The 27470-nt window shown below is 38.6% G+C and overlaps 1 protein-coding gene across 3 annotated transcripts in view; it reads right to left on the reverse strand.

Moving 5' to 3' along the window:
* prkcaa (protein kinase C, alpha, a) overlaps positions 1-26905 on the reverse strand; it is a 162394-nt gene extending 135489 nt beyond the window's left edge. For 2 of the 3 annotated variants that reach the window (XR_013818318.1, XM_079840996.1), the window contains exons 1-2: positions 26538-26905; positions 25734-25765 (exon numbers count right to left, since the gene is read on the reverse strand). Coding sequence is in view for 2 of the 3 variants with exons in the window: in XM_079840996.1 (XP_079697122.1) it covers positions 25734-25765; positions 26538-26707 (202 nt within the window). In the remaining variant the exon portion in view is untranslated. The remainder of the gene's footprint in view (positions 1-25733; positions 25766-26537) is intronic. The other variant, XM_079840997.1, reaches the window with a different exon arrangement.
* Between the last annotated feature and the right edge of the window lie 565 nt (positions 26906-27470).

The raw sequence follows: 27470 nt of genomic DNA on the forward strand, positions 1-27470 counted from the left end.
TTGTGGAAGTTTTCCTCGGTGAAATCTGCTGCGGGAGCCACGCGCGTCGTGCATGATTCACACTGGCCGTGTTTCTCTCACGCAGCTGACATTGTGCATATCCTGTATTGAACTCGCGAAGTTTGTGGAAGTTTTCCTCCGTGAAATCTGCTGCGGGAGCCCCGCACGCGTCGTGCATGATTCACACTGGCCATGTTTCCCTCACGCAGCTGACGTTGTGCATATCCTGTATTGAACTCGCGAAGTTTGTGGAAGTTTTCCTCCGTGAAATCTGCTGCGGGAGCCCCGCACGCGCCGTGCATGATTCACACTGGCCGTGTTTCTCTCACGCAGCTGACGTTGTGCATATCCTGTATTGAACTCGCGAAGTTTGTGGAAGTTTTCCTCCGTGAGATGTGCAGTGGAAGCCCCGCGCGCGCCTGTTCCCCTCCGTCTCAAACACACATGTGCATATAACATGTTTTATGTTAAACGCTCTGCAACGCACCCCCGTGCCTATGAAGGCTGAACAAAGCAAGTACCCCAGACCTGCAATACTGATGAAAATAACAGCGTTTCGGCATTGCGGCAACAACACTCCAGCCTAACTATACCACAACAGCGCCGCGATACAAAATGGCCTCACCCCCCCATATTTAATATTCTCGGAGGAGGGGTTTATGTAAATATTGAGCCTGGTGATGTCACCAACCCTGGAGGAATGTGTGTAGTCGCCTACTGGCCGTTTGCTGTAGTCCTTAGAAATTGATTTCTTTAAAAGCAAATATCTCCCTTTGCTTTAAACTTTGAACGTTGTAACTTTGCAGATGGTGTTTATGCTCAAGCAGCAACATTACACGCTAGCTAAAGTTAGAATAGTGAAATCGTGGTTTACCACCCCTTTAAACTCTCAAAAACCATTAATTGAGGGATTTTTTTCCGAACTTTGGCGTTTCCATCACTCATTTCTGATGCGATACTTCAAAATGCACATAACAACAGGGTGATACATAGCTTTAGATACAGCCTACACTGTTAGAATCTTGCATTGACACTAAGGTCTTGAATTCCATGGGAGGTTTATGAGATACCATGGGCGGTTTGTGAGCTTGTGCCCAGTGAGAGATCGCTTCTCTTTCTAAATCAGGGAGGAGAAAAGCAACCAAATGAATGTTCTGCAGTATCTGCTTCATCGTGAGAAGAGAGAGAACTTGCATTCTCTGCCACACTGAGAATATTAATAATACATCTTTTCAAACAGCCCTCAAAGAAGATTAGAGTCTGATTCTGAAAACTCAGTCACCCTCAGCCCCCTTTTTTTCATTAGTCAGTTGTGTGTCTGTACTTCCGTCATATAGAACCAGTGCTCGAAGTGGGGCGGTGCTCATCGGTACCTCTACATTTTACTCTTAAGCGCACCGCAACCTTTTTCGTGCGTACCGCTACCACTCCAAAAGTGTTAAGCCTTGTTTATACTTTCGCCTGGCTCCGCAGCGCATGCTTCCGCTGACTGCGCACGCGCGCCTCGTCCGCTTGGCACAACGGCAAGCAAAAGGGGGTCTCGCGCTCTCACCGTGCACTACACGACCGCTCACTCCGCGATGACGTAATTTTTTGCTGCACACCCTCGAGCTTGTGCAGACGCGCCGAGTATAAACAAAGATTTGCGCGAGTCGTTCCTATGCGACGCTGATGATAAAATGTGCATCCCATTTGAATTCTATTGAGAATATTGTAAAACACTACGGATAACATGATCGAATATGATCTAAAACAGCCACTAAAATGACTGATGAAAAGAGGGGAAGCATCATCCTGTAAGCTTTTTAAACTCATGATGACCACATTTACTAGAATTTATCACGTTCTATTGTATTTATTGTGGTAAATTTTGACTAGTTGTAGATTTTATAATAGATAATCAGTTAAGGTAATAGATTTTTCACTAGAGATGTATAATACACCTGTGGCATGTTGTAGCTATTGTTTCCAACTGTGTTGCTATTTGATTAGAAAAAAGAAAGACCATTGGCCTGCATGGTAACGAGGTGCCGTCAATGGTCTTGCTTTGTAAATAAACCCTTATTGTAACGAATGTTATATTAAAACAATTACAAGAACTATATGTTAGTTTCAAGGCTGAGTACAAGTTAGAAAGAGCTTTAAAATATGGACCTTCTTGAATTATTGACTAAACAATCCTCCCATAACCACGCCCCCAACAAAGCCCCGCCCCCTTTTGTGAGTACCGGCACTTTATTTTTTCCACTTCAAGCACTGCATAGAACAAAATTACATGGGGCATTTACATCCAGTACATTTGATAAGGCATGATCTGAGATAGCTTCTCCGTGCTTTCAGCCAGACTAACTCTCAGTGAAAGGGGCCTGTGCTTAAGATAGCTGGCGCTCATGCTCAGACTCCTCATATGAGATCATGGGCCACAAGGTCAGCATTTTCGTTCATCTTAGCTGTCAAATCTACAACCTCTTGTGCCTGCACAGTTGCAGCAAGGTCCTGCTTATGTCATCTAGGTTGAGGGAGAGGGCTGCTTTGTCATTTGTTCCTAAAGAAGCCTCAGTGAGCCTCCCTTGCATTAGCTTATAAGGTTAAACAGTTCAGTTGTACGATTCCCTTTAGCCTTGAGAGCACGGCCATGACCAAGATAAGAGGAAAGGTATAATGGCCAACCTGTGTAGGATGGCTTCCTTGCAACTGATGCATACATGATATTGATTATTTCTGTTTATAGACATGCTAATGTGAAATCTAACAGTAATTACAATGAGCTACAAGTAACCATAAGCTAAACTGCCCTCACAACTACTGTGCTACAAGAGAGAGAAAACAAGCCACGTCTCTCCCCAGTGCAAATAACATTAACTGTTGTTGTTTGTCTCTATTGAATGGGAACCTGTATTAGTGGTATATGTACTGTAGTTTTCCTGTTTTTACAAGTGTAAATGGGCAAAAGTCATTGTACAAGTGAATACAAATACACAGTTAAAACAATCAGCTGAGACTGGTGTGTAATACAGTATTAATAAACAACTCAAATAAAATCTCTATAGTGTTTTGTGTGTTGGGAATGTCTGAAAAGTGGTGGTAAATCTGGAGTCTCAACCTCAGACGCCACCAACAGCTAAAATTTGAATTTATATTTCTGTTTATGACTTCTGAAACAACTATTGGTTGAGTGAGGAGATAAGCGAAGGTTTGATCAAAAATGTCATTTGATTTGATTACTGTATGCACTCAGTTAATGTCTTCAGTGAATGTACAGAAGCATAACATAAAACGTGGATACGAAGGATATAAAAAAAATATTCAAATTAAGGAAGTTTGTTGATTTGTTTGGGGTGTTAACACAAATTGAGTTTACAGCACAGGGGATGTGTGGTCAGCAAGGGGTTGAATCAAAGACAGAAAAAATTGCTGAATATATTTGCAAGCAGTTTTAATGAAAACAAAACTCAAAATTTAGACTTCGCAGGATGTCAAGTCAAGGAAAATGATAAACAGAACCACTTTTTTTTTTAGATGAGATCTGACATAGAACAACTGAAAATGAGGGCTATATAACCGCAGAGAAACACTGGGGACTAAACAAGATAATTAACTAGACAGGTATAACACTTAAGGGCAAATAAAAAAAACAACTAATGAAATAAGGGTACACTATAGAGACAGAGCGACACGCGTCATAATCTGAAGACCACGACCACCGGGGGGGGGGGGGGGGGGGTTTGTTCTCTTGACCCAAAAAATTAGCGTTTAAGGAAAAAAAATTGAATACAGGCAATTGAGACAGAGCGCGACATGCTATATTACACTGAGAACTACACCCACTGAAGGGGAACGTAATCAGCGACAGGAAATATAATATATAAAACTGAACTGAACTTGGATATTTGACTTAACAGTGACAAAATGTTTACTGCACCATAGGCATACTGAGTGTCAGGATCCCAAAATGTACCCAATCTTCCTGCTGAAGCTTCACGTCTTATTGCCTGTATCCACTTTTGTCTCCTTAAACGCTCGTGTTTTTGGGTCGACAACTTATAAAAACGTATTTCTTTGTTTTTTAGCTTGTTTGCTGTACACCCGGTCACATATCAGCTTTTAGACATTGTTCTGTTTTTTGTCATAAGTCCGAAATCACAAGGAGGCAGCCTCACACAATGCAAAGTCAATGGAGGGCGTTGGAAGATCACAACTCAAAACTCAAATCCTTCATTACAATGATACAGATATGGGGGGAAAAAAAATTATATTTGGATTTTGACATGGATCGCAGAATCTAAGGCTATGTTCACACTGTCAGTCTAAATCCAATAATCTGTTTGCAATCTGATCGAAATAATCGACTGTCCACACGGTTCACGCCTTCTTCCAACTGTAAAGGTAGTACTGCTTGGTCCCCTCGCCGCATCGGCTCAAATGCATAAGCAATTGGACTTATTATGGGCTCAACAGTCCTTTCAAGTTCGTCTTCCTCCATTTCAAAACAAGCGTGTTCAAAAAGTAAAGAAATGCTTATTACTTCACTGGCCAACGGAGCAAACCAACCTTGTGACGTCACGCGCTGTGGTATTGCAAGATGCTCCAAAAGCTATAACAAAACATCAGTTTTTCTTTAAAATGGTTACATTAATCGTGTTTGTTATATATTTCTTATTAAAGTGTATATCATTTTACTAAATAATGTAAATCTGACTGACTGCTTCATTTCCACTTTAAAATTCAACATCATTCAACGCATTGAAAGTTTATTTACATGTTAAGCCTTAAACATTTGTATACCGTTCAAGTGTAACAAGCAACAAAAATCAATTCAATGCGTGCACGCTGTCTGAGAGATGGTTTCCACGATCTTATTACGATTCCTTTTCATGTTGGTTTTTAAGACTATTTTGCAAGTCACTAAGCAGTACAGCCATTAATGACACAGACAGCAGCAGGTTTATTAACACCTGCCACTTTAAGACCAAATGGACAGATCTAATAAACGGATACACATCCAAACTGTTTACATTCACTTAAGATATGAACGATATGTCTGTATTTGACAGTTTTAGCGCAATAAGACTGGAAAGAGAATGTAGTTCAGTACTCGTCTCGCGCGCTGTGTAACACACTTTTAGTGTGCATGTGCTTCAGGAGTATGCGCTCAGAAAAGCTTATGTCAGATCAGCATGCAAATAAAACTGACAAGGCTTTAAAACACATGCAAATAATACACTTTTGTGATTCCGAAAAACTGAAATGAGCACAACCCTGCCGCTGCGTTGCTAAACATGATGTGAATGTATGTCGCGTTGTACAGTATTTTGGGACAGGGAAGCCAGAACTTCAACTGATAGAATGTGCACTGTAGCACGATACTACAATCTCCCTTCAAAGGCAGATCATGGAGTCATTTTAATCGTTCACAATCTAAAATCATGAAATATTGCACACCCCTAAATCAATTACATGGTTATTCAGGGTTATTGCAGAAAGCAGTGTTCTGAAACATCATACAGTATAAATGCAAACACCTCTTACACATCTTAAAGTCCATGTAAAGTGAAAATTAAATATGTGTTCTGCGTTTGTCACACCACAGACTAATGTGTTATTAACCACCCAGCCACATTTGAATCATAAAAAAAATCACCAAGTAAATAAAATAGCTTATGAAAATCTTAAAAAACTAAGCAGCATTCTCTGCTCTCAAACGCTGGAGGCGTGTCCTCTGGAGACGTGAAAGCTGCCGTAAACACTCAAGACAACACTCACGTACAGCTCAAGACGGCACCAGATGTAGGCGGGACGGGAGAATGAAGGCCGGCGTGGGAGATAATCGGTTCGGCCCCATTCTGCAGCGGATTATCAGTGAATCCCAGTTGTCAGGTCTCCGATGAAAGTTTGTAAAACTATCCGGTGTAAAGTCACTGCAGAGGCGGGTGTTGGTGGTGATCCTCAGCTCTCCATCAAGGTAGCTGTTCACAAAATTAATCCACCTCTTCTTTTGTAAGCTGTTTTGTAAATTGTCGAGCGGGCGAACTGATGCGATGTGCTCTAGTTATGATCGTGTTAAGGGAGGGGCCAGGCTCAGTGGCTCCAGTGCGTCATCAACAGTTATGATAATGTTGGGGGAGGAGCCATATGCTCAGTGGCTCCAGTGCGTCATCGACAGTTATGATAGTGTTGAGGGAGGGGCCATATGCACAGTGGCTCCAGTGCGTCATCGAGCCACCATTTTAGCCCCGCCCAAAAAATCCTGAACACAGCAATGGTGAAAAACTGTTTAACGGTCTAGCTCCACAATTTAGTACTACACAGTTCACAGTCTTTGAAACGCGTTTCAGCAATACATTTCTTACATTTATAATGTGTTTAGAAACAAATCTCAGAATTGCCTTTACAAGGACTTTAAGCAGCTTTCTTGCAATAAGTTGTTTTCTGGTGTGCATGTAAATGTACTCACTATACACATGTACAAACAACCACTATTCCTATCATAGTAAACAACCATTAAATCTGCCTCAGTCTTAAAACTAAACCTACCCACCTTCACATTTTTAACAAGCATAAATATCTGTTGTTGCTACTCAAATTACAAAAAATGGCCATAAACATTTGGCCTCAGCACAAAAATAAACAAACACACACAAGGGGACACAATATTGGTTTGTGAATTAGCAGGTCACTTCCTGCACATAAATACCCAGTGGACTCATTAAGAGAGTTTACCTTTGCCTGACCGCTCCATCATGGATAATTATTATAGAGGTCACCCCCCCGGGATCTGCCAACAAAACTGCATAAAATCACTAAATAACATTACTACACTGCTAAAGCACACATCCACAAAATGGAGAGAAGCAAAGGTATAAATCTGTGAGAAACTGAATGTAAGAGAAAGGAGCGATTTAAGAAATAAACTTGTAAAATGTATACTGTTGTGCAAGTGCATTCTAAGTTTGTGAATTTAGAGTATAGAATAAATTCAAAGACTAGTTTATTAGTATCGCTGGAGAGTAGAGTTACATTCATCTCATGGTAAATAAATCACCTCAGCCATGGTAATTTAGGTGACTGCAGAGTGATTTCCCACATCCTACATCAACCTCATGGGCCACATTTGAGCTGCAGAGCTGTCTGGACGGCTGGAGCAGCCATTACTCTTAATAAAGAATGAGCCATAAAAAACTACACTCCCCATCATAGGACATTATGGCCCTCAGCTGAAGTGTCAGAAAGGGTAAAATGTTCAGGTTCTTGTCTAAAAAACAGTCACTTAAAAAAAGATTAATTCATTTTCTACAGATTTTAGAATTCACAATACAACTTGCACTTTTTATATACATGGGGGTATAAAATTATACAAAAATGCGGAATTTTTATACAATATATGAGAGTGAAGAATTTATACAAACATTATAAGATAATTTTTAAAAATGTATTTAGTACTGACCTTCAGAAACAACATAAGATAAATTATAAATAATAATAACATCACTTCAAAATGTATTATGTCATTATTTGACAAATTTATACTGATCATCCTGGTTACAAAGTTTACATTCCCTTGGTTCCTAATAAAGTTTGTTGCCTTCCTGAGCAGTGAATGTCTGCCCATTTGTAATAGTTGTCCTTGTTAAAAGCTGGACTCATTCTTGGCTCATTCAAGAGGACAATGTATTTGCAAGACAAAGCAAGAACTCATGCTTAACTAGAAACAAAGCACACAAAATGTCACTGATCATTGAATAAGCTAAACACCATAATTAGAACCACAGTGACAAACTTTTGAACAGGATAATTCATAAAAATTGTATTTTGTCTTGTCAGTTATGTGAAATATCTTAAAGTCACAATGAAATCAAATTATTGTTTATAATAATTATAATTATAAAAATAAATTATAATTATTTTTATAGAATATTACAGAGTTCATTACAAATAATTTATCCAGGCACATCATTATCTTTTTTTGTTTTTAATTCATGTGCCCTTGCAACGATAGCTCTTCTCTGATGGTGTGAGTGAGTGCTGGTCAATAATCCCTCCCCTTCAGCAACCTGTCATTGACATAAAATCACAGCAATTAGCAAACGATAACGATCCAACGATCCAATTGATTCTCGATGGACAAAATCAAGTCCTGCTCTACTACAGTTTTACTCCTTACAATTAGGGCTGTCACTAATAAGTATTTTGGTAATCAAGTAATCTATCGATTATTCTGACGATTAATCGAGTAATCTGATATTTTTTGCAGTAATAAAAATAGACCAAAGCAAACAATAGCCATTCAAATGACTTCAAAATACACATTATAACAACATTGAGGCAATAATATTTGATTCAAATAAAGTTTTAAAAGCAAATAATCTTATGGTTTTATAGAACAACACAGTTAAAATACATAATATAACATTATAAACAATCATCTTATGTACATTATGTAGGCTTAGGGATGCTCCGATCAGCATTTTTTGCCTCCGATACCAATCCCGATATCTGAGATTCAGTATCGGCCGATACCGATCAGATACTAAAATAAAAAAAGTGCTGAATTACCTAATAAATGCCTCACTGTGGGGAAGAGACTGGGATCATCCTTTTGTGAAAGGCATCAGGCAGGCTTGACTTAAACATTACTTTCTTAACTTTGTAAAATACAATTACAAACAGACACAAATGTAGTGAATTATTTATTAAATAATTGTGCACCAGTGCATTAATAGCTTTACTAGAAGACATTCAAAATAAACAGGAGTCAGGTAACTCAGTAACTCCTTCATCCATGACTCATGACTTTATGTCATGTACTCATTAAAAGCAGGTAAATATATTTATAGATAAATATATACTATGAAATTAAAAGACATTTCTACAAAATTTATATCGCAGCTTTTTAAGAGGTAGCAACATATGGTAGATAGAACAGAACAAGAAAGGCTATTAACAATATTTAATTGTGCAAAAGTAGTATAATATGAAAGGCTCCAATACAGAGTGGCACAAACCGCATTATGTGCATCCCGTGCGCAGGATGATGCACTTGAAGCAACATGGAGTCACAGCGTGCAGCGCTCTGTCCGCATTGAAGTTCAAAACACAAAGGGAGAGATATTGATGTGTAATGTAATATACTGTATCGATGCAATAGTTTATTGAGCCTTTTCTTTTAACAGTTAATTTCAGTTACTGTGCGCGTGAAGAACAATTATAGCGCTCTCTACTCCAGTGTTGTGTGATCTAACAGACACCCGGGAGAAAGTAACATGAATTAGAAACTGTAATAAACTTCAGCCAGATAAATCCCTTTTATGCAAAACCATATACCTTTTATACACAGATCAAGTATAATAATGGAAACATTGAATCGTCTTGGAGAGAGTTTTATCGTGTTGACTGTCGTAACTGAACGCGACAGTTTGAATGCTGAATGGAGAATGACTGACAGACGCAGCGGAGGGAAGCATTCACATGAATTTAATCACTTAAACATTCATCTGTACCTCACATTAAACTATGGAAAAGCTTCAGAAAACTTGGAACATAGTATACCCGATCCGGCAAAAATGGCAGTATCGGAGCTGAGACCCGATCGGAGTATCGGATCGGAGGATCCCTACCTATAATAACACATGCCTGCAGAGGGCGCAAACGGCCTGGTGATTGTTATTGTCCCACTTTTTACAACAGATCAAATCCTTGTTCAATATTGGCATTATCATTTAAATCAAATGTTCACTTTACAGGGCTCGACATTAACGCTCGTCCGCTTGTCCGGGACAAGTGGATTTTTTTGAAGGGGCAAGTGAAAGAGAATTTGACTTTTCCCGGACCAGACAAATATCCTGATTAAAACATCAATAACAAAAAATAACTAGAGAATCACCAAAATGCAAGAATGATTCTGCATTCATTTAGTGTAAGTGGCGATCGATAGTGGATAATAATAATGTTAAACTGACATAATATTGTGCAGTTGACGCTCGTGCAGCCTCTCGAGGAGAACAACAAATGAGCGCAGGTCACACAAACAAAGAAACTCAGTTAACATGCACGGTTAAATTCACAAATTGTGGAGTTTTTATATTTATAACATATGACAGCCAAGAGTTAAGCAACATCACAGAACCAAGAGTGCCGTTTTCCTGAATACCATCATGACTAAAAATGACACTGATTTCATATGGCAGTTCCATAAACAATTAATTAACATTAAGTCACTTACATTTTAGATGCAATATTGACTGTTTTAGTTCGATTTCAGCAGCAAAAATAGTTCCAAACAAAGAACACAGCAGAACCATAACGCATCTCACAGCAACGGTGTGTTACTGAATGATTCAGCGTTTTGAATGAATCAGTTGAATCGGCTGTGTTTAAAATCGCCCCCTATACCCTCATTCACTATTTCCTACATTAGTCGACTGATATAGTCCACTTGACGGAGTGAATGAAAACGAGTGAATGAATTCGGACAATGAGTGAGCCGGAAGGGCTGCTGCTTTTGCAGTTTCTGCTTGCTGTTTATTTGAAACATAGCAAACCGGCAGCTCCAGTAATAATGAAGAGATTTATCTTGAACTCTGCCGTGGAAACTCCCATGTATAAACCTTAATCAAACAATTTAATAATCAATTAAAAAGGAATTTATACCTGTATGCATGATATTGCGCTGGGCCAATGCAGTTTGGAAGATGGATGGATGATTGATTCAGCTGCAGGCGCCATCTCCTGGCAGAAATCTCCCCCTATACCCTTGAATAGGGCACTATTTGAGGGAACAGCCATTGTAGTGGTGTCGTAAACCATAGTGGACGTTATGGAGTGCACTCATTCAATCCCACAATGCACCGCTATAACGAGTTTACAACTGATGTACGCTTGACGGCTAGACAATACCCATAATGCACTGTGAGAGTCGCGCCGCGCGTCGAATGAATTCCCGCGTCTCACCAGGAGATGGCATCCACAGCGGAATCCTTTAGGCATGGGCGTCGGAACCATTGTATGTGGGTGTTACAAGACCAATGCTATTGGACCCACTCACTTTTATTGTCTCTCATTCAGCACGTCTGTTTACCTACCCCTAACCGATAAACACATATTAGATGCTTTATTTCCACTTTTCTAATATTTTCAGAAAGATGCCTTTCTGATTTGATATGTGATGGGAAAAGGGAGTAGAGCGTGTTCGGCAAAAGGCGGATTCGAACCTTGGGTAGATTTGCATCAAATCTTTCTGCCATGCGTTTTACCCCTACACTATTGTTGCTGTAAATAATTCTGGGTTTTCCATAAATTTGTACTTAATGTAAATGGCATCTAAATGGCATATCCTATTATATAGTATATCATATTATAGGCTACTATATAATTTTTTTTTACATAAAAATAAGTTATATTTTTTACTTTACTATTACTTTATTATTATTCCTTGTATATTATTTCCCAGTAAGTTCAGTGCCACACAAGTAGAGAGCGCTATAGGGTTGACTTTAAGCTTGTTGACTTACAAGCTGTTGACCATTGCGTAAGAGAATAGGACGTCTTGTTGTATGAAAAGTTCTTCATTTCGTTGTTCTCTCAGTTTTATGTTTTGAAGAACAATGGAAGATAATATTTCATAAAAGCTCGACGTGGTGATGAAGCAGCTGTTACTCGTGCAGCTATACGCACTGCGAGTGACACAAAGCAATCACCACACTGTAAGCATTTTTTATTATTATTTTATTTTAACTAACAAGCAAAGCTCAAACAAAGCGGCATCCCCTCCGGCGCCTTCAGTGTCAGAATTCGCTCACTCGTTTTTATTCACTACATTAAGTGGACTAGTGGAGTAATGGGGAATGAGGGTACACGGGGTGAATCGGACAGCAGTAATTCATTCAGCACGCGACTCTCACAGTGAGTTGAGAGCACAGTCTATGGTTGAGAGTGAGAGCGATTCAAAAGCATAAGGAGTTGTTTGCTCTCGCAACGCTCTCGCGGTACTTATGAGCCAATCGGTCTGTGCAGCGCTGGTGCATCGAACAAGCCTCTTCTCCAGCCATTGCTCGTATTACATCGGCTGTACACTCGCTATTGCGGTGCATTGAATGAGTGCACTCAAAAACGTCCACTATGGTTTCGGACACCACTACAATTGGCTGTTCCCTCAATTTGTGCCCTATTTAAGGGTATAGGGGGCGATTTCGAACACAGCCTAAGATTCAATGACCTATTAATAAACGACTGCCTCATTCTTGAATGAATCATCCGTTTGAATGAATGACTCAATGACTCACTCATTAAGACGGTCACCTGCTACCCCCTACTGGTGGTTTAGTTTCACTTTCCAACATTTCTTATTTGTATATTCAAACATATTTAAAACAATCTCATAACATTAATTAATGCAGTTGTAATTTTTTTTGTGTGTAAATTATTTTATTTGATTGGTAACAGCCCTATGGTGTCTTATTCTAATTTAATTTCTAGATGAAAGTGAAAACGATAAAATGAAAGCTGAAGCATAGCCTATATTTAATAAGATTATGGAAAAAATGCCCTTTATAAAAGGTTAAAATATCACAAATATGCAGATTTAAATATGTCAAAGCTGATTGAACACTGGTGAGAATATTGCTTCAGAATAAATTATTATAAAATTCCGGAAAAGTAAATATTTTACTTGGACAAGTGAGTGACAGATTTACTTGTCCGAAGGACAAGCATGTGAACCGGCTTAATGTAGAGCCCTGCTTAATCTTTAATTTCTTGAACAAGAATATGTGGACAACAAAACATGCAAACTAAGCGAGCGTTTAGACTTTTATTTTGAAATCGTGATGAACAGTTTCTATATTTAGAAACATATAATGATGTATTCTCCTGTGTTGGTGTAGGTTTATAAATTATTTACCATACAAATATAATGAAATGCGTTCATTTTGCGTTCCCAAATGCAAGTTATAAGCAACCCAAACTCACAGCATATGCAGAGATGTTTTTCAGGGGTTGGCCCCTTAGTTTTAGTGAAAGGAACTCTTAATGCTTCAGCATACCAAGACATTTTGGACAATTTCATGCTCCCAACTTTGTGGGAACAGTTTGGGGATGGCCTCTTCCTGTTCCAACATGACTGCACACCAGAGCACAAAGCAAGGTCCATAAAGACATGGATGAGCGAGTTTGGTGTGGAGGAACTTGACTGGCCTGCACAGAAACCTGACCTCAACCTGATAGAACACCTTTGGGATGAATTAGAGCGGAGACTGCGAGCCAGGCCTTCTCGTCCAACATCAGTGCCTGACCTCACAAATGTGCTTCTAGAAGATGTTGAAGCTGTTATAGCTGCAAAGGGTTGGCCAACTCCATATTAAACCCTACGGATTAATGCGCATATAAAGACAGGCCTCCCAAAACCTTTGGCAATATATTCATTTAGACATACACAACAGAAAAATTAGAGAGCAACCAATATGTTGACCATGCAATTCTTGAAATGCCTACTGGATTTATTGGTTGATCCAATATTAAAATATTGGGGAAAATGATTATCTGTCGATCTCTACTAGAAAGAACTAAAACTTGCAGTTCAATAAATGAGTCAGATGTTGATTCAGAAACAGCTTCACAACCAAGGTAAAATATGATTTATTTTGTTGTGTTGCTTAAGATTCACCAGAGATTCAACACCGCAGACAGCAGGTGAGGCCTGAGAACATGGCCAGTTCAGCCCTATAATCAGACACAATTCTGAGAAAACCTGCAGTGAGATCAAAAGGGATTTCTGCCATGCTGTGATTCATTAGTTCATTATTCTGGAATAGACACCAGACTAATGACCTAATGAATTAAACTAATGAAATTTAAAATCACCCCTGAAATGCATAGCTTGATTCAGCATGTGTTTTACAGGCTAGAATGGATAGATGGGTTTCAAATTATTTTAAATACTTTTTTGTATTTTAAAAATACTTTTTTTGGATGAATAAGGGAAAACGCACTTGGTTTGCAGTAAAGGAGGGGCTTGAGCATGAATCTCAGCGAGTGTCCAAAAGCTGCATCTGATTATGCCTACCTCCATAATATATAAGAGGGCAGAAAACAGTGTGTGAGGCAAATAGTATGTCAGAATTTATAAACAGTACTTGGATGACCTACTGCGGGCAATATTCTGAACTGTGCAGTCGATGGACACTTTACTATCCCATGAGGCCACAGGAGAGGATTTGTGAATGTCAGTGAACAAAACAACTGATGCCGGTAGGTCACATGACAGGAACAACATGGTGGATGTAGTACGTCCGAATTTCATTAATATTACACAAATTAATACTATTTAGAATGTACTTTTTCAATAGTCATGAAGTTTCAAACCAAATGTAGTAACTACTATAAGATGCCATTTCAGACGCAGTGCAGGACTCTAATGTGACAATGTGAAAAACCCTAACTTGAATCACTGAGTTATTGTAGTCCATGTATTAAAATGTCCATTCATCATAGCAAAGCAGTGCTGGTGTAATTTGTCAACTAGTCATCTGGCATGTTTTTAGGAGCTAATGACTTCCTGGTCTTTATTTATTTATTTACTTTCTTTAAAAGAGGAATCACTGGACCTCCTGTCTGCTTCTTTTGGCAAAGTAATTCCACCTCACTGAATCGTCATCACAGTGAAGGGCTAAACCACTGGCTACAGGCACAGAAGGCTGTCCTGAGAGTCACTATAGCAACCTCAGATTTTGTCTCCTAATAGCAGACCAAATTTATAATTATGAAGTCAGAACAAAAATACATTTCCATTGTCTCAAGGCCACTAGCTTGCTACCAAATTATTTTCTGTAGGTTAAGGAATTAAAAACCTGTAACTTTTTGTGATATATGTTTCTTGTAATGTTGTGCACTACAGCAGCTGTCTCTCCATCATATGTAAAAATATTAAACATTCTCTGAGCATGCCTAAGGATATGAGAATCAAGGGCACAAACCAAAACAAGTGGGCTCCCCCAAAGGCCATAGTATAGTTTGGACACTGTGCAGTACAATCAATATCTTTTATTTCATGTATACATATACAAATTTCATTTTACATCTTTTAGTTTCCCCTTTATTTTGAAGAGTAAGCATTTGCGAACGTGCTCTAGAGCCCCTATGACGTAAAAGGGAATGCGCGTTTGAATCAAACATCTAAAGCAAAACAATGAAGAGCAAAAATATTGAAGTTGTCCTCCGTATTTACAGCAATTATCTGACATTAATTTAATATTGAACTGATTAAGAACCACCTACTATGTGATGTAATTAACAACAGTTCTATATTGTTGAACCAATGTGGTTTGAATGACAGATTACTATGGTTTAGGGAAATAGTCATTAAGTCATTGAGTCGTTAATTGTATCCAATTGCATGTATCCAAATCCAATATGCATTTTAATAGCAGCAAGTTACATCACAGTGTGGTGTGCAATCCGAGAAAAATTAATTAGATGCTATTATTATAAATATTAAATATTCTTCATGTTGTAAAACTACATCCTGGAACAGAATAAACTGCACAGAGGCAGACTAGGGAAACATGAAACATTTAGGTACAAAATTACATTTTAGTAGCTAAATTACAGAATTGCTCGAAATAGATGGCCGCCCAGAAGCACTGTCATCTATGCCCAGGTTCTGTTTCACTGTTTTGAATCAGACATAACAAGTGTTTCGGTTGTGAACAGCCACGCAAGACTAATGTCAATAATGTAGTATAATGTGTTTTGCTTGAACACTTGTGATCAGATCAAGCAAAACACATCTTAATTCTTGAGAGAGAGAGAGAGAGAGAGAGAGAGAGAGAGAGAGAGAGAGAGAGAGAGAGAGAAGGGGGGGGGGGCTGCTGCCTGTTTTATAAATGATGGTGCAAAGAGATGTGGACAGTGTAAGTATAATGTTGCAGCTCACCAGAAGCACACAAGCACATCTGCTTTGATTATCTGCTTTAAGAGGAAGCCAAAAGCCTTCATCTCTCCATTGGTTGAATTACTGTCATATTGTTATCTCCCATCCAAAATTCACCAACCGCCGCTCTTTCCCCTTTAAAAGACAAGAATCCATGCTTCCCCATCAAATAATATTATCCAAACAAATCTATACGCAATTACAGTCAGATTGTACAGTAATTTAGAGTGGATGCATTACATGGCTAATGTGTTTGCACTGGCACACACAGCAGTGATCTACACTAATGCAGAGCTTTGGTTGATCTGTGCATTTATAATGCGGCTTTCCCTGAAACACCCAACCCCCCCTTTCACACTCACATCTAAACAGCACTTCCTCATTGGATAATTCAATAGCACCAATGTGAATATCTGGACTGCTAATCCATAGCTCTCCATGATATCCCCACTGCACAAGTGAAGAATGAATGACAGTAGCACTCCAATGACCCAATGTAGCACAATCACAGCAGCAACCAAGCTGCTTCAAGATATGGGGGTTGGGTAAGAGCAGGATTTAGTATTGTGTTTTATAATCATTTACAGAACCAAATGAAGGTCGGGTAGGTCAGGTATTTTGGGGCAAAAATTTGACTCCAATCAGGTACATCCTGATTTTATTTGAATTTTGAAATCCTTTGTTCTATGTAATGTTTTAGATGTTTACTCCCCAGTTAATTGTTCTAATTCTGTTGTTCCCTGTTGCACAAATTAAACATTTAATTTGGACTTATAAGTTGATAATTTTCTGTTCGGTTTATTTGATTTCTACAGACTCAGAGAAACCGAGAAACCAGAGCTTGGTATGCTGAAGTCAAACTTTTGGTTTTGATCCAACCCTAAAGAGTGCACACTAGACATGTTAAAATTAATGGTACTTTGGTACCCCTTTGATAATACATTGATAAAAGTCCTTTGGCCAATAAAATATCAAAAGTATGTTGACCTTTGAAATCAACATTTGCTGCCCTAGGCAAACAAATGATTAATATTTAATTTTAAACTTTACTCAATACTTGACACACTTTAACAATACTTTTGCAACACAAGCATCAATACTTGACCACTAACATTTTCTCTCAAATACAAACATTTGTGGATGCATTTTGGCATATTTCTGTTTTCTATCTGACAACCTGCAATTCAAAAATGCAATACTACAAATTACATCTAGTGCTGAGTGCAGTTTAATGATATTGATATTTTTATGACTGTCTTTCAAAATAATATACAGCTTATGAACTTCATGACAAAAGCTCTTTTCGGAATAACATAATCCACTGATCTTTTAAGCACAGTTTATTCCTTTTATCCCTCCACAAAAGAGAGTATCCATTAGAGTGAAATGTTCATATCAAAGTCTGAAATGTGATGGTGTGTCAGTCCTGATGATTTCCGATTTGGAGCTCTCAGCACAAAGAGAGAGCTTTTCAGAAGGTGTAGGGGAGGTACAGATGACTGGATGATCCCGTATACATGCATCATTGGAAAAACACAAGCTCTCAAGCTCTCATCAGAGGGGATTGGGTAAAAGATATGAACTAGGCATGTCCAAACAACCAGGCTTTCAATGTACATGAAAAAAAGTAATGGACCAATAAGCCCTGGAGCCAAAAAGCCATCAGTCAGCAATGATATTATTAATGCAACAACAATATTTTAATTAATGCAGTATGTTGTAAATTAATTATATTTTTATAGTTAACTTTTCAATAACAGTTTTTTTTATTAAACAAAAACAAAACAAAAAAGAATTTGCCAAGTTTATGAAATGCTTACATAATATGTGTGTGTACTGTGTATAATTAAGTATATATAAATACGCAGACATGCATGTATAGATTTAAGAATTTTTTTTTTTTTTCCTACTACTACTGAGCACTGGCTACTACACGATCACAGATACGTCTGTGGTGTACATCATGTTCTGTTCTTTCTGACGGCTGCGCCCTGAACGTCAGTCAGGAATATCGAAATATCGGAAATGTGTTTAAAAATCATATCACCGTTATTGAAAAAAAATATATTGCGATATATATTGATATTGAATTATTGCCCAGCCCTAACTCGATATAGTGTTTCTTACAACTTACCAAGGATCTAGTGATCCATGGGCATTGACATACAGCCTGAATCGTGTTTTCCTGAAACTTATATGAGCCTGATTTCTGAATCCTGCATTCATATGCAGATGTGTATGTGGCCGCTTGTACCTTAATTTTATTTGTTGTCAATAAACTCTGCCTGCAACTGCATTCCATTTACTATGGAAGATCCCTTAACAGATTTCATAGAGCCCTATATTAGAGCTTATATATATATATATCTTTTTTTTATATATATATTTGGAAAAGATAGAAAAGAAATGGAGAATAACAGCTTAGATAAAAAGCTCCTTGTGAGTTACACAAAAAAAGAATGTCATGCAGGTTTACAGTGAGTAAAAGGAAGGTTAGATATACTCAAAAAACACATCTTTAGGATTGAATGCATGAAAGCGCAAAAGAGCCAGGTTGTCACAGGCCACTGGCCATGGACATAAGTACATCACTGATCATACATGATTATAACTAAATTCAACATTCAATGACAACTACAAACTAGCTTTATATTGAACTCTATCTTTCAAACAGGTAGACAGTTTATATGCTCCACCCAGTCTCTCTTGAGTAGGCAATATTACTAAAATCTATCTAAAGTCCCTACTGTGTGCACAAACACTGAGACCGGATTTGCCTGAAAACGTTGCCACAATCTACTCAGAAATGTTCCACATATTTGCGGTCACAATTTTTATCTGACAGAGTACATTTTGTAAAAACAAACAAAAAAATGTAAATGCTCAATTTTAAATGCTAAAGGGAACTAACAATATAGATTTAGCATTATAAGCCTGAGGGCAGCTCACCTTATGAATGGCTGAACAATAACAGCTTAAATATGGAGTTACAGTCCAGTGCAAAAAATATATTACATTAAAGTGCTCTTAACAATTATCAAGGCTCTGGACCTCTGCAGAGGTTATTAAGAGCAATGTAACTCTAACCTATCTTTTTATAATTCAACGTTTAATATATTCTTTAAAGTGTTTGTCTCTAATTGTGGCAACTTATGAATATTTTCAGTTGATTCCTTTCTTTATTGTAACATGTCTTGGAAATATAATCCAAACCTTGATGATGACACTGTTCTGTTCAATCCTTAGTTAGTCATTTCTTTTGGATCAGGTAGCTTTAGCAGGTAAGTGGTTTTACCAAAAAGAGGGATTAGACAAATGGAAAATTATCTTGAGTCACTTCTGAAACTTCCATCATTAAAATGATATCAGTAATTTCAGCATTTTAACCTGCTAGGCTGAAAGGCATATTCAAGGGCCAAACCAATCTCACGTTACTTTCAATGTAAGAGAGATTGGCAACAGATTGGCAACAATTTAAGCACTATCCTAAACAATTTAATACACATAATTATATTTTTTAAGAATAATTGAAAGATAATGTAATTGAAAAATAAAACACTGTAAAAACTTTTGTAAAGAGCACATAAAAGGGACGGATGCACTGTGCTTATGTAATGCATTTTAAACCATAAAATAGCTATAAAATAACAGTAATAATAATAGATATAAATAGATATGGGAAAGCAGTAACTGCAGCAGCCATGCACTAGAGTTGGCTCAATAGAGCTGGCTCAAATTATGAGAACAGCTGTATATAAATCACACATTTTTTTAAAGTAACACTTGTCAAACAGTGGCACTGGGGGTAAAGTTTCATTCTTACCTCCCTACAGCTTTCTGGATTATATAGCTGTCAATGCGATAATGCCCGCCTCTCAAGTTTTGCAAACATTCTGGAAATCAGCCTTTATAATACTAGTTCAAGGCTGGGGGAAATGGATTGACTAATGACAGACTAAACAACTCACCCACTCAGACATTCTATTATCTGTAAACAGAGGGGGTTTTTTTTCTCTTTCTTTTTTTGTGAGCACATAGCTTGGTAAAATTAAAGGTACACCTCCATATCTGTGACCATCGTGACACCTGCAATGTTTACGGAGCCAAGGATTTGATGAGTAATGATCCGAAAAGAAGGCGACTACTAAAAATAATATTTGAATCACAGTGAATCACATAAATCACATTATTAGAAAACTGTACAGTAGTATCCAAAAGTGATGTCCAGAGAGTATATTTGTTTTTAATGACTCTACATGTTTGATTAAACTATCAAAATATGTGGAAATTATTTTATATATTTTTTTTTATATTTTAAATATGAGGGAAGAACAAAAAACTAAACTTGGTTACGTTATTTATGTGATTATTTGTCTAAAACGGCAAACTACAGCTACATGTTTTATTTTACTATGCAAAAAAAAGGCATAGAAAATTAAAAAGCTTGCAGGAAAATGCATGCATTGACTAAAACAGTTTTGGTTCTCTTTGGTCTCTTATTTTTGCATGTTTTTTGTCACCTGAGAATAAATGCTAAGAGGTTTACACTTATTACACATGTAATCCAGATGTGAGGAAAATATATTAGGCCTCTATAACTTTTTACTTGCTGGTTACACCACATTACATTTTTGAGTTAAAATTAAACTTAACATGTTTTAAAAACCATTCAACCGACATAAATACAACAATTCCTTTTCCAAAAAGAAACCCAAACCAGACTTTGAAAATAAAATGTACATTGTTCATGCTAGTCATAAAACGAAGACCTCATACATGCATACATTAACAGCACTTTGATGAGTGTTTTTCCTAATACGCATTATTCAAGACCACTTCAGCTAAGAGCTAGGGTTAGAGAAAAAGAAAGATGGAGGCAATTAAGAAGGAAGTCTGCGGGATCCGACAGTGGCATGCCACTAGTAAGTGAACAGCTGTAACAATCTTTTTCCACATAATGTATGTCTTGTGTTTATGAACTGTGCAGAGCAGCTTTTTCACAAAAGCTTTTTGGTACCATAAGAGCATTTCCGTTTTTTTATTATTATTATTCAGTTTATATTTTTACCCAAGAGCTTAGTTGCAAGTCCTTTTAACATTAGATTTCGTTACTTGATTGATTGATTGATTGATTGGTTGGTTGATTGATTGGTTGATTGGTTGATTGGTTGATTGGTTGGTTGGTTGGTTGGTTGATTGGTTGATTGGTTGATAGCTTTATTCTGCATTTGGGGCAGAAACTGCTTGAGTCTCCTAAAAATTAAAGGGTAACTAAACCCCTGCTCAGAGCTTAACTCCACCCACTGGCAATTTTTGAAAAATGCTGGAAAAGTGGGCAGAGCCCAGCAGAGATAGAGGGGACAAACCGAGGGCGGGGCTAAGCGGAGGGTGTGCACCTGAGACCCGCAGTGACGGGTTGATTGACAGCTGTCTGACTCGCGAGTCGCAAAGATGGAGAATGACTGGAGTGACGCCAGCTTTGCAACAGCGCGATCATTCTCCTACCTTCACCTGAAGTGGAGGAGGGTGAAAGGTCTGTAGACACAAACCCGGAGCCTTATCAATGCGAGCCGCTGGCTCAAACTACGTTAACTCCCGATGCAGACGATGCTAGTGAAGCAGCAGCGCAAGAGAACTGACCTAATCTATGAACAGTCAAATCCTTATACTGAATGCCACTAAAAATAGATCAGATATCTGATATACATACGATGTATTTTCCTTCAAATTAACTGAATCAATAAGTTCAGACTATTATAAACGGATTTCCTCAAATAAGTTAGACTATATACGCCAGCATGTAACGGTATTGTTGTTCATTACCGAGGCAACCACTTGCTTTGAAAGCGCGTCCCATGTATGAAAATGATCTGTACACATGACGGGCGGCAATAATATCGCAAGAAAAGCCTGACGTGTACTGACAACTGCATTATTTAACCGTATTTTCTTCAATACAATGTTAAAGCAAGTGTCAAGTCAGTTTCATTCATAATATTTCTACTTCATGTAACATGACAGTTCATACTGGAGTGAAGCCGTTCTCATCATGTGATTGGGGAAAACATTTCTAAGGGTGTGGTGAGCTCGTGCCAGGGGCGTGGATAGTGAGCCGTTGGAAGTACAATCCTACGTCACGATGTACCACAACGTCCAATAGGAAAATTCAACTGCAGTAGCCACCGTTCAACCTTAGGGCAGCACTTTGGCGGTTTTACACCATATTTTATAGAATTAAAACACTTTATACTCAAATGTCAAAACATTTACTCGAATCAATGAACAGCATTAATAAAGCCCCAGTATTACAGATCATTAACTAAAAACAGTTGGTTTAGGGTTTAGTTACCCTTTAAGCACTTTGGTACCATTCATATGGACTCAAGTACAGTTCGCAATCTATATATCTGCAGAATCACTAATTCTGAACCAATGACAACTGAGGCTGATGCCCTGCAAGCAGAACTGAAAATGCATTTGTCATCGTGGTACGTCTCAGGAAAAAATTGCCTTGAATGAGCAGCTAACATTCTTGTGTCTCTTGCAATATATCCACAGACACAAGTGTCACTCCATGCATTCTTTGTTCTGGTGATATTAATATTGTGCTAATACTGATGGTGGTACTCACATTGATAATGCAAACATACTGTATTTACCAGCCAAATAATACAATGTGACAAGAAACCAGCAGGGGCAAGAGGCTGGAATCAAACTCAGTCTGGACAAGCAAGCATTGGCAGCTGAATCACAGCTGGCGATCTCACGTCAATAATAGAGGTTGACCGATTCATCAGTTTTGCCGATTAATTGGCACAGATATCTGATTGGTGGAACAATCTTTATCTGCAAAAATCCACACCGATAGTTTTTCCGGGTTGTGTCCGTTGCCGTAGCGGCTGAGAAGGGTGTGCTTTCATTACACAGTACGAGAGTGTTGAGAAGGGTCCGCTGGCATTATATAGCACAGGAGCGGCCTCTAGAGGCGAAATAAAAACTATCACTGACGCCTCGTGTTGTTTATATTCACATGTGAGGCTACGCGCTGCACAGAGAGCGCTGACACATCAGATGTGCGTTTAAAACATAGACTGTAAAAAAATATGGACGATGGGACTTCATTGACTTCCGCTGACCAGAGTTGAAGCTTTCGTAGGCCTGCAGACGGCGCTGACATCTTGGGACCAAATTTGCGCAGTAGTGATCTCGGGACCGGAGTTGCGCAGTAGAGAGCAGGAAGTAGAGGAGGCGCAATTATCAAAAGCCCGCCCACACTCTCACAGATGCAGAACAATTCATTATGTTGGTGTGAAATAAACAGTTATAGAAAAGTAGAAATTAAAGCTAAAGCTCCAATCTCCTCCCAAAAATCCAGAAAAAAGTCTCCCGTCAGTCTCAGCTGTCAATCATGACGTCACACCCCCGTTTTTATAGTATCAAATAACTAACTAAAACTAAACGTATTTAAAAAACGAACACTTGAAATGAAATCATTGTGATAAAAACTGCCTAAAATGACAGAAACCATCTTTAGGAAACAATTATTTGAAGTGTAATTTAATTGTTTAGTGTGTCTCGTGTCCATTCTAATACATGAAGAGGTGGGGTTTAGGAGCAATACTGGGACCAACGCGGGGCGTTCGAGGCGCGGAGGCTTCAGTTTCTGAGAGGAGCACTACAGGCTTGGTTTAAAACACAGACAGCGAAACGGTATGAATACAGAACACTTCAGTACAAGTGGCCAAATCATTAAAGTAATTCATTTGTTGACTAGATGCTGCATTAGTAGCAGCAGTATGCATACATTTTCATCGAGACTGAGAGGACGCTAACATTAGCAGTACCTCAAGCAGTTAAAACAATGTAACAACTAGAGATGAGAAAGCAAACTGTATCGTCATGCAGCCGACAGAAATATAAACAAATCAGAAACGCATTCAATTTCAATACATATTTCGTTATTTTGATTAGATAATCGTCAAGTGTTCTAAAAAAGCAGACTGTTTGGATTTATATGTAATGATAACACTTAACAATAATATTCCATTTGTAGCATTAGTCAAGAGTTCAGATTTTAGGTGATATGTGGCCTCCTGAGGATAATACTCCAAACATCTAGAGATAGATATGACCAAAGCGCAAGAATTATCAGGTAAACTGGAAACTAAGGTTGCTTGCTACTCAGCTGACAGCACCTGCCCCAAGAGCAGAGTTATACATTCATGATAATCTCATTCTTATCGTTATCATTTGCATGACTTCAAACATATTATCTGGGTCAATATCAGTTGAGCAAAGCGCTGACCAAAGTATATATAATTAAATTCAGACACTTCAGATATTTCAAATACTTTCAAATCAATGTCTTGGCCAGCATATTGATGCGCTTCACATTTTGCAACACATAAATATTACTCCCTCTCTTCTCTTGTCTTCTGCCAAGCTGACAAAAATATTATGTCCATCAGTCAGGACTCTGAAGCCCAAAGTATACTTCGCTTCTCTGTTTTCCATTTCGTCCCATAAAGAGTGCGCATCCAAGGACAGCAGCGCATGTGCAAGTGATTGAAGGCTCAAACAGAAGGGTCCACTAGGTTGTACACATACGGCTAATGCGTCCATTCACACTCAACTTCATTAAAGTATAATTTGAAAGGCTTGTGGGAAGCTTGGAACGTTACAATAGTAAAATAATGTGCTTTTACATGCACTTTAAAAGTTACACTGCAGTCAGAATAAAGCAATAGTGTTTTAAAGGAGTTCTCTTTTGCTGCTAATTGTACTTCAAAGGTTTAAAATCACCTATTTTTAAACTGCAATGCTTAAAACGCATGCAAACGATAAAGCTTTCGTGACCGCATCGCACAGCAACGTCACGTGAGTGCGTAACCATGATAGAGGCGATAGTCCAAAATCTCTACCGGTTGACAGTCTACTAGTTAATCATGTCTACCGCTATATCGCCCACCTTTAGCTGCAAGTGTATGCTTGTTTCATAATCCCAGGTGTAAAATGTGGGACAAAAATGTCAAATTTCAAATGAAAAAAAAATTATTTAAAAGAACAAGTTAGGTGCAGTGTGTGATTTTTAGTGGCATCTAGTGGTGAGGTTATGAATTGCATTCCCCCTCCCTTTCGGAGCACATAGAGAAGATACGGTGGCCGACACAGAACAAAAATGTTGTTGACGGAGAAAGTAGAGAGTGACTAGTGCTCTGTAGAGAAGTGTGTCCGTTTAGGGCTACTGTAGAAACATGAAGGCGCAAAACAGCGATTTCACCGTAAGGGGACCCGCAGTGTGTGTTGATAGAAATGGCTCATTCTAAGGTAATAAAAACATAATGGGTATATTTTGTAAGGTCTTTATACTCCACTGAAAACATAGTTATGTATATTATATTACATTTCTGTCAATAGATCCTCATAAATACTACAGACTGAACCTTTAAAATAAGTGATTCATATAAGTAGTTTTTCATAAACTGCCCCTCTGTGTGAGTATTTTCACTGAGGTACCAAGCTATTAGGTTTCTGTCTTGAAGTCAGTTATTTAGTTCAAGGCCAGCTAAGCGATGTTTATGAGACATTACAGCTCGCTCCTTCTCTGCTATGTTAGGCCTCAATCACCAAATACAGTGACTCTACTACAATCTGCAACATTTGCTTCTGTGGCATTGAATTTAGCTGATCATGTGCTAAGGAAACTGATTCTAGATGTCTTTTGAACGGAGGTCCACAGCAACATCTCCTGAGGTTAGGATCTATAAGAGTGAATATTCAGAGAATAAGCAGGACATATATGGCTGCTTACCTTGGCACTGAAATCCTTGCTTGCCAAACCCCCTGATGAAGAGGAGAGAAAAACAATGCATTAGAGATCTGTCTCTCTAAGTCCTTTAATGGGCTTTTAGCTATAGTTATCTTTCACTGAACAAACAATCCCTTAATTAAAATGTACATGGACAGCTATGGTATCTAATGTTTTATTTGTCTCAATGCACATATAGGAAGACAGTAAACGGACATCTATAAAGTGTAGCCACAAATGGAATGTAGCCATAAATTGGACCATCACAACAGATCACGCCTGCATGTTCAAAGATAAATTTTATAAACGTATAACCTGTATACAAGACCCCAATTCCTATTTGAACTTTTACAGTTTATTATATAGGCTAAACTATCAACAAGTGTGAAGCAGTGTGACTTGACTGGGCAGCTGAATGCTCCACTATGAGCCTGGACAAACTGATCGACCCCAAATCATGGCAAGCCCAGTAAACGGTGAAGCATGCTGAATACTGGTGTAATCTGAAACGTAAGCAACTTTTACATTAGTTCTGTGCAAAGACAAAATACATTTCTATTTCGATAGCAAGTTATAGCGTGTGAGCAGTGTGAAGCAGAGTTCTATATGACAGTCCAGTACACTCTAAACGTGTTTATGCATGGGCATTTTTAACACAGCTGAACTGGAAGCAAATAGTTTCTTAAATGCTTAAACCAGTGCCTGTTTCTAGCTGTTCGTCTGGTAACAGGCCAGCAGCAAGATTTACACTACTCATTGAACTTACAACGATACTGCAATAACTACGGTCACCGATGATCTACTCACCAAATAAAGTCTGTGCAATGACTGCAGAAAGTAGGCTGCTTGAAAAACCTCGCAGTAAATTTGTGGTTTTTCACTTCATGGACGTTTTTCTGCCTCAAAGCACCTTTACGGGCGAATCGATTCGCAACGTCAGATGTGGATTGGTCGTTGCTTTGTATGACATCAGCCATTGCAGAAACACGAGAGAATAATTCCCTGAAGAGTATGTGGAAGTTGCTGTCAAAAAAATATAACGTTGGTTTTCTGCCGTGTCGTTTGTCCGTGTAGCGCAACAGTTGGGCGCGCGCGTGCGGAAAGGGTTTCTCCTGCTTTCGCCACAACTACTGTGTGTGACAGCTTCCAGCCAGCGCTCCGCTTCCTTCTCGCTCGAGGTGACGTCACCAAAGTGTCCTTCTGCTGGGAGTGGATAATAACGCCCGCCACTGGATCATGAGTCCCGTGCAGTGAGCGTCATCCGGCGGTCAAGAAACCAGTGTGCAAGTTTCGGTGAGAGATCCACAAGATGGTCGAAGACTTTTGTGACAAGTTTAGATCTACAGGTTTTCTTTTTCTTTCATAGCCTACCTGTAGATCCTGTAGTAGGCTACGATTCCATGGCATAGACTATAGCCTACACGCCCTGCCTGAATGGTGTGCTGTGGAGGCTGCTCTTCAGCATGATCTTGGTCTTCCCTGTCCCCACAATGTCCCCACTAATGTTGCCTTCACGTGCTCTCGGAATTATCGTAAATACGAGTTTCCTAGGTAAAAATTGCACATGAACGCACTCCACTTTCGAAATTTAAATGGGATGAGCTCGTAATCTCGACTTCAGAAATGGGAATTATCAAATTTCCGATAGCACGTGAAGGCAGCATTATTCTTGATTTGCTTGTTTACCCATTAAGACATCGTTGATCAACCGTGACCAGAAAGTCTTCACTAGCAGTGGCG

This window comes from Gobio gobio, assembly GCF_949357685.1.
Source record: "Gobio gobio genome assembly, chromosome: 17".
Lineage (NCBI taxonomy): Eukaryota > Metazoa > Chordata > Actinopteri > Cypriniformes > Gobionidae > Gobio > Gobio gobio.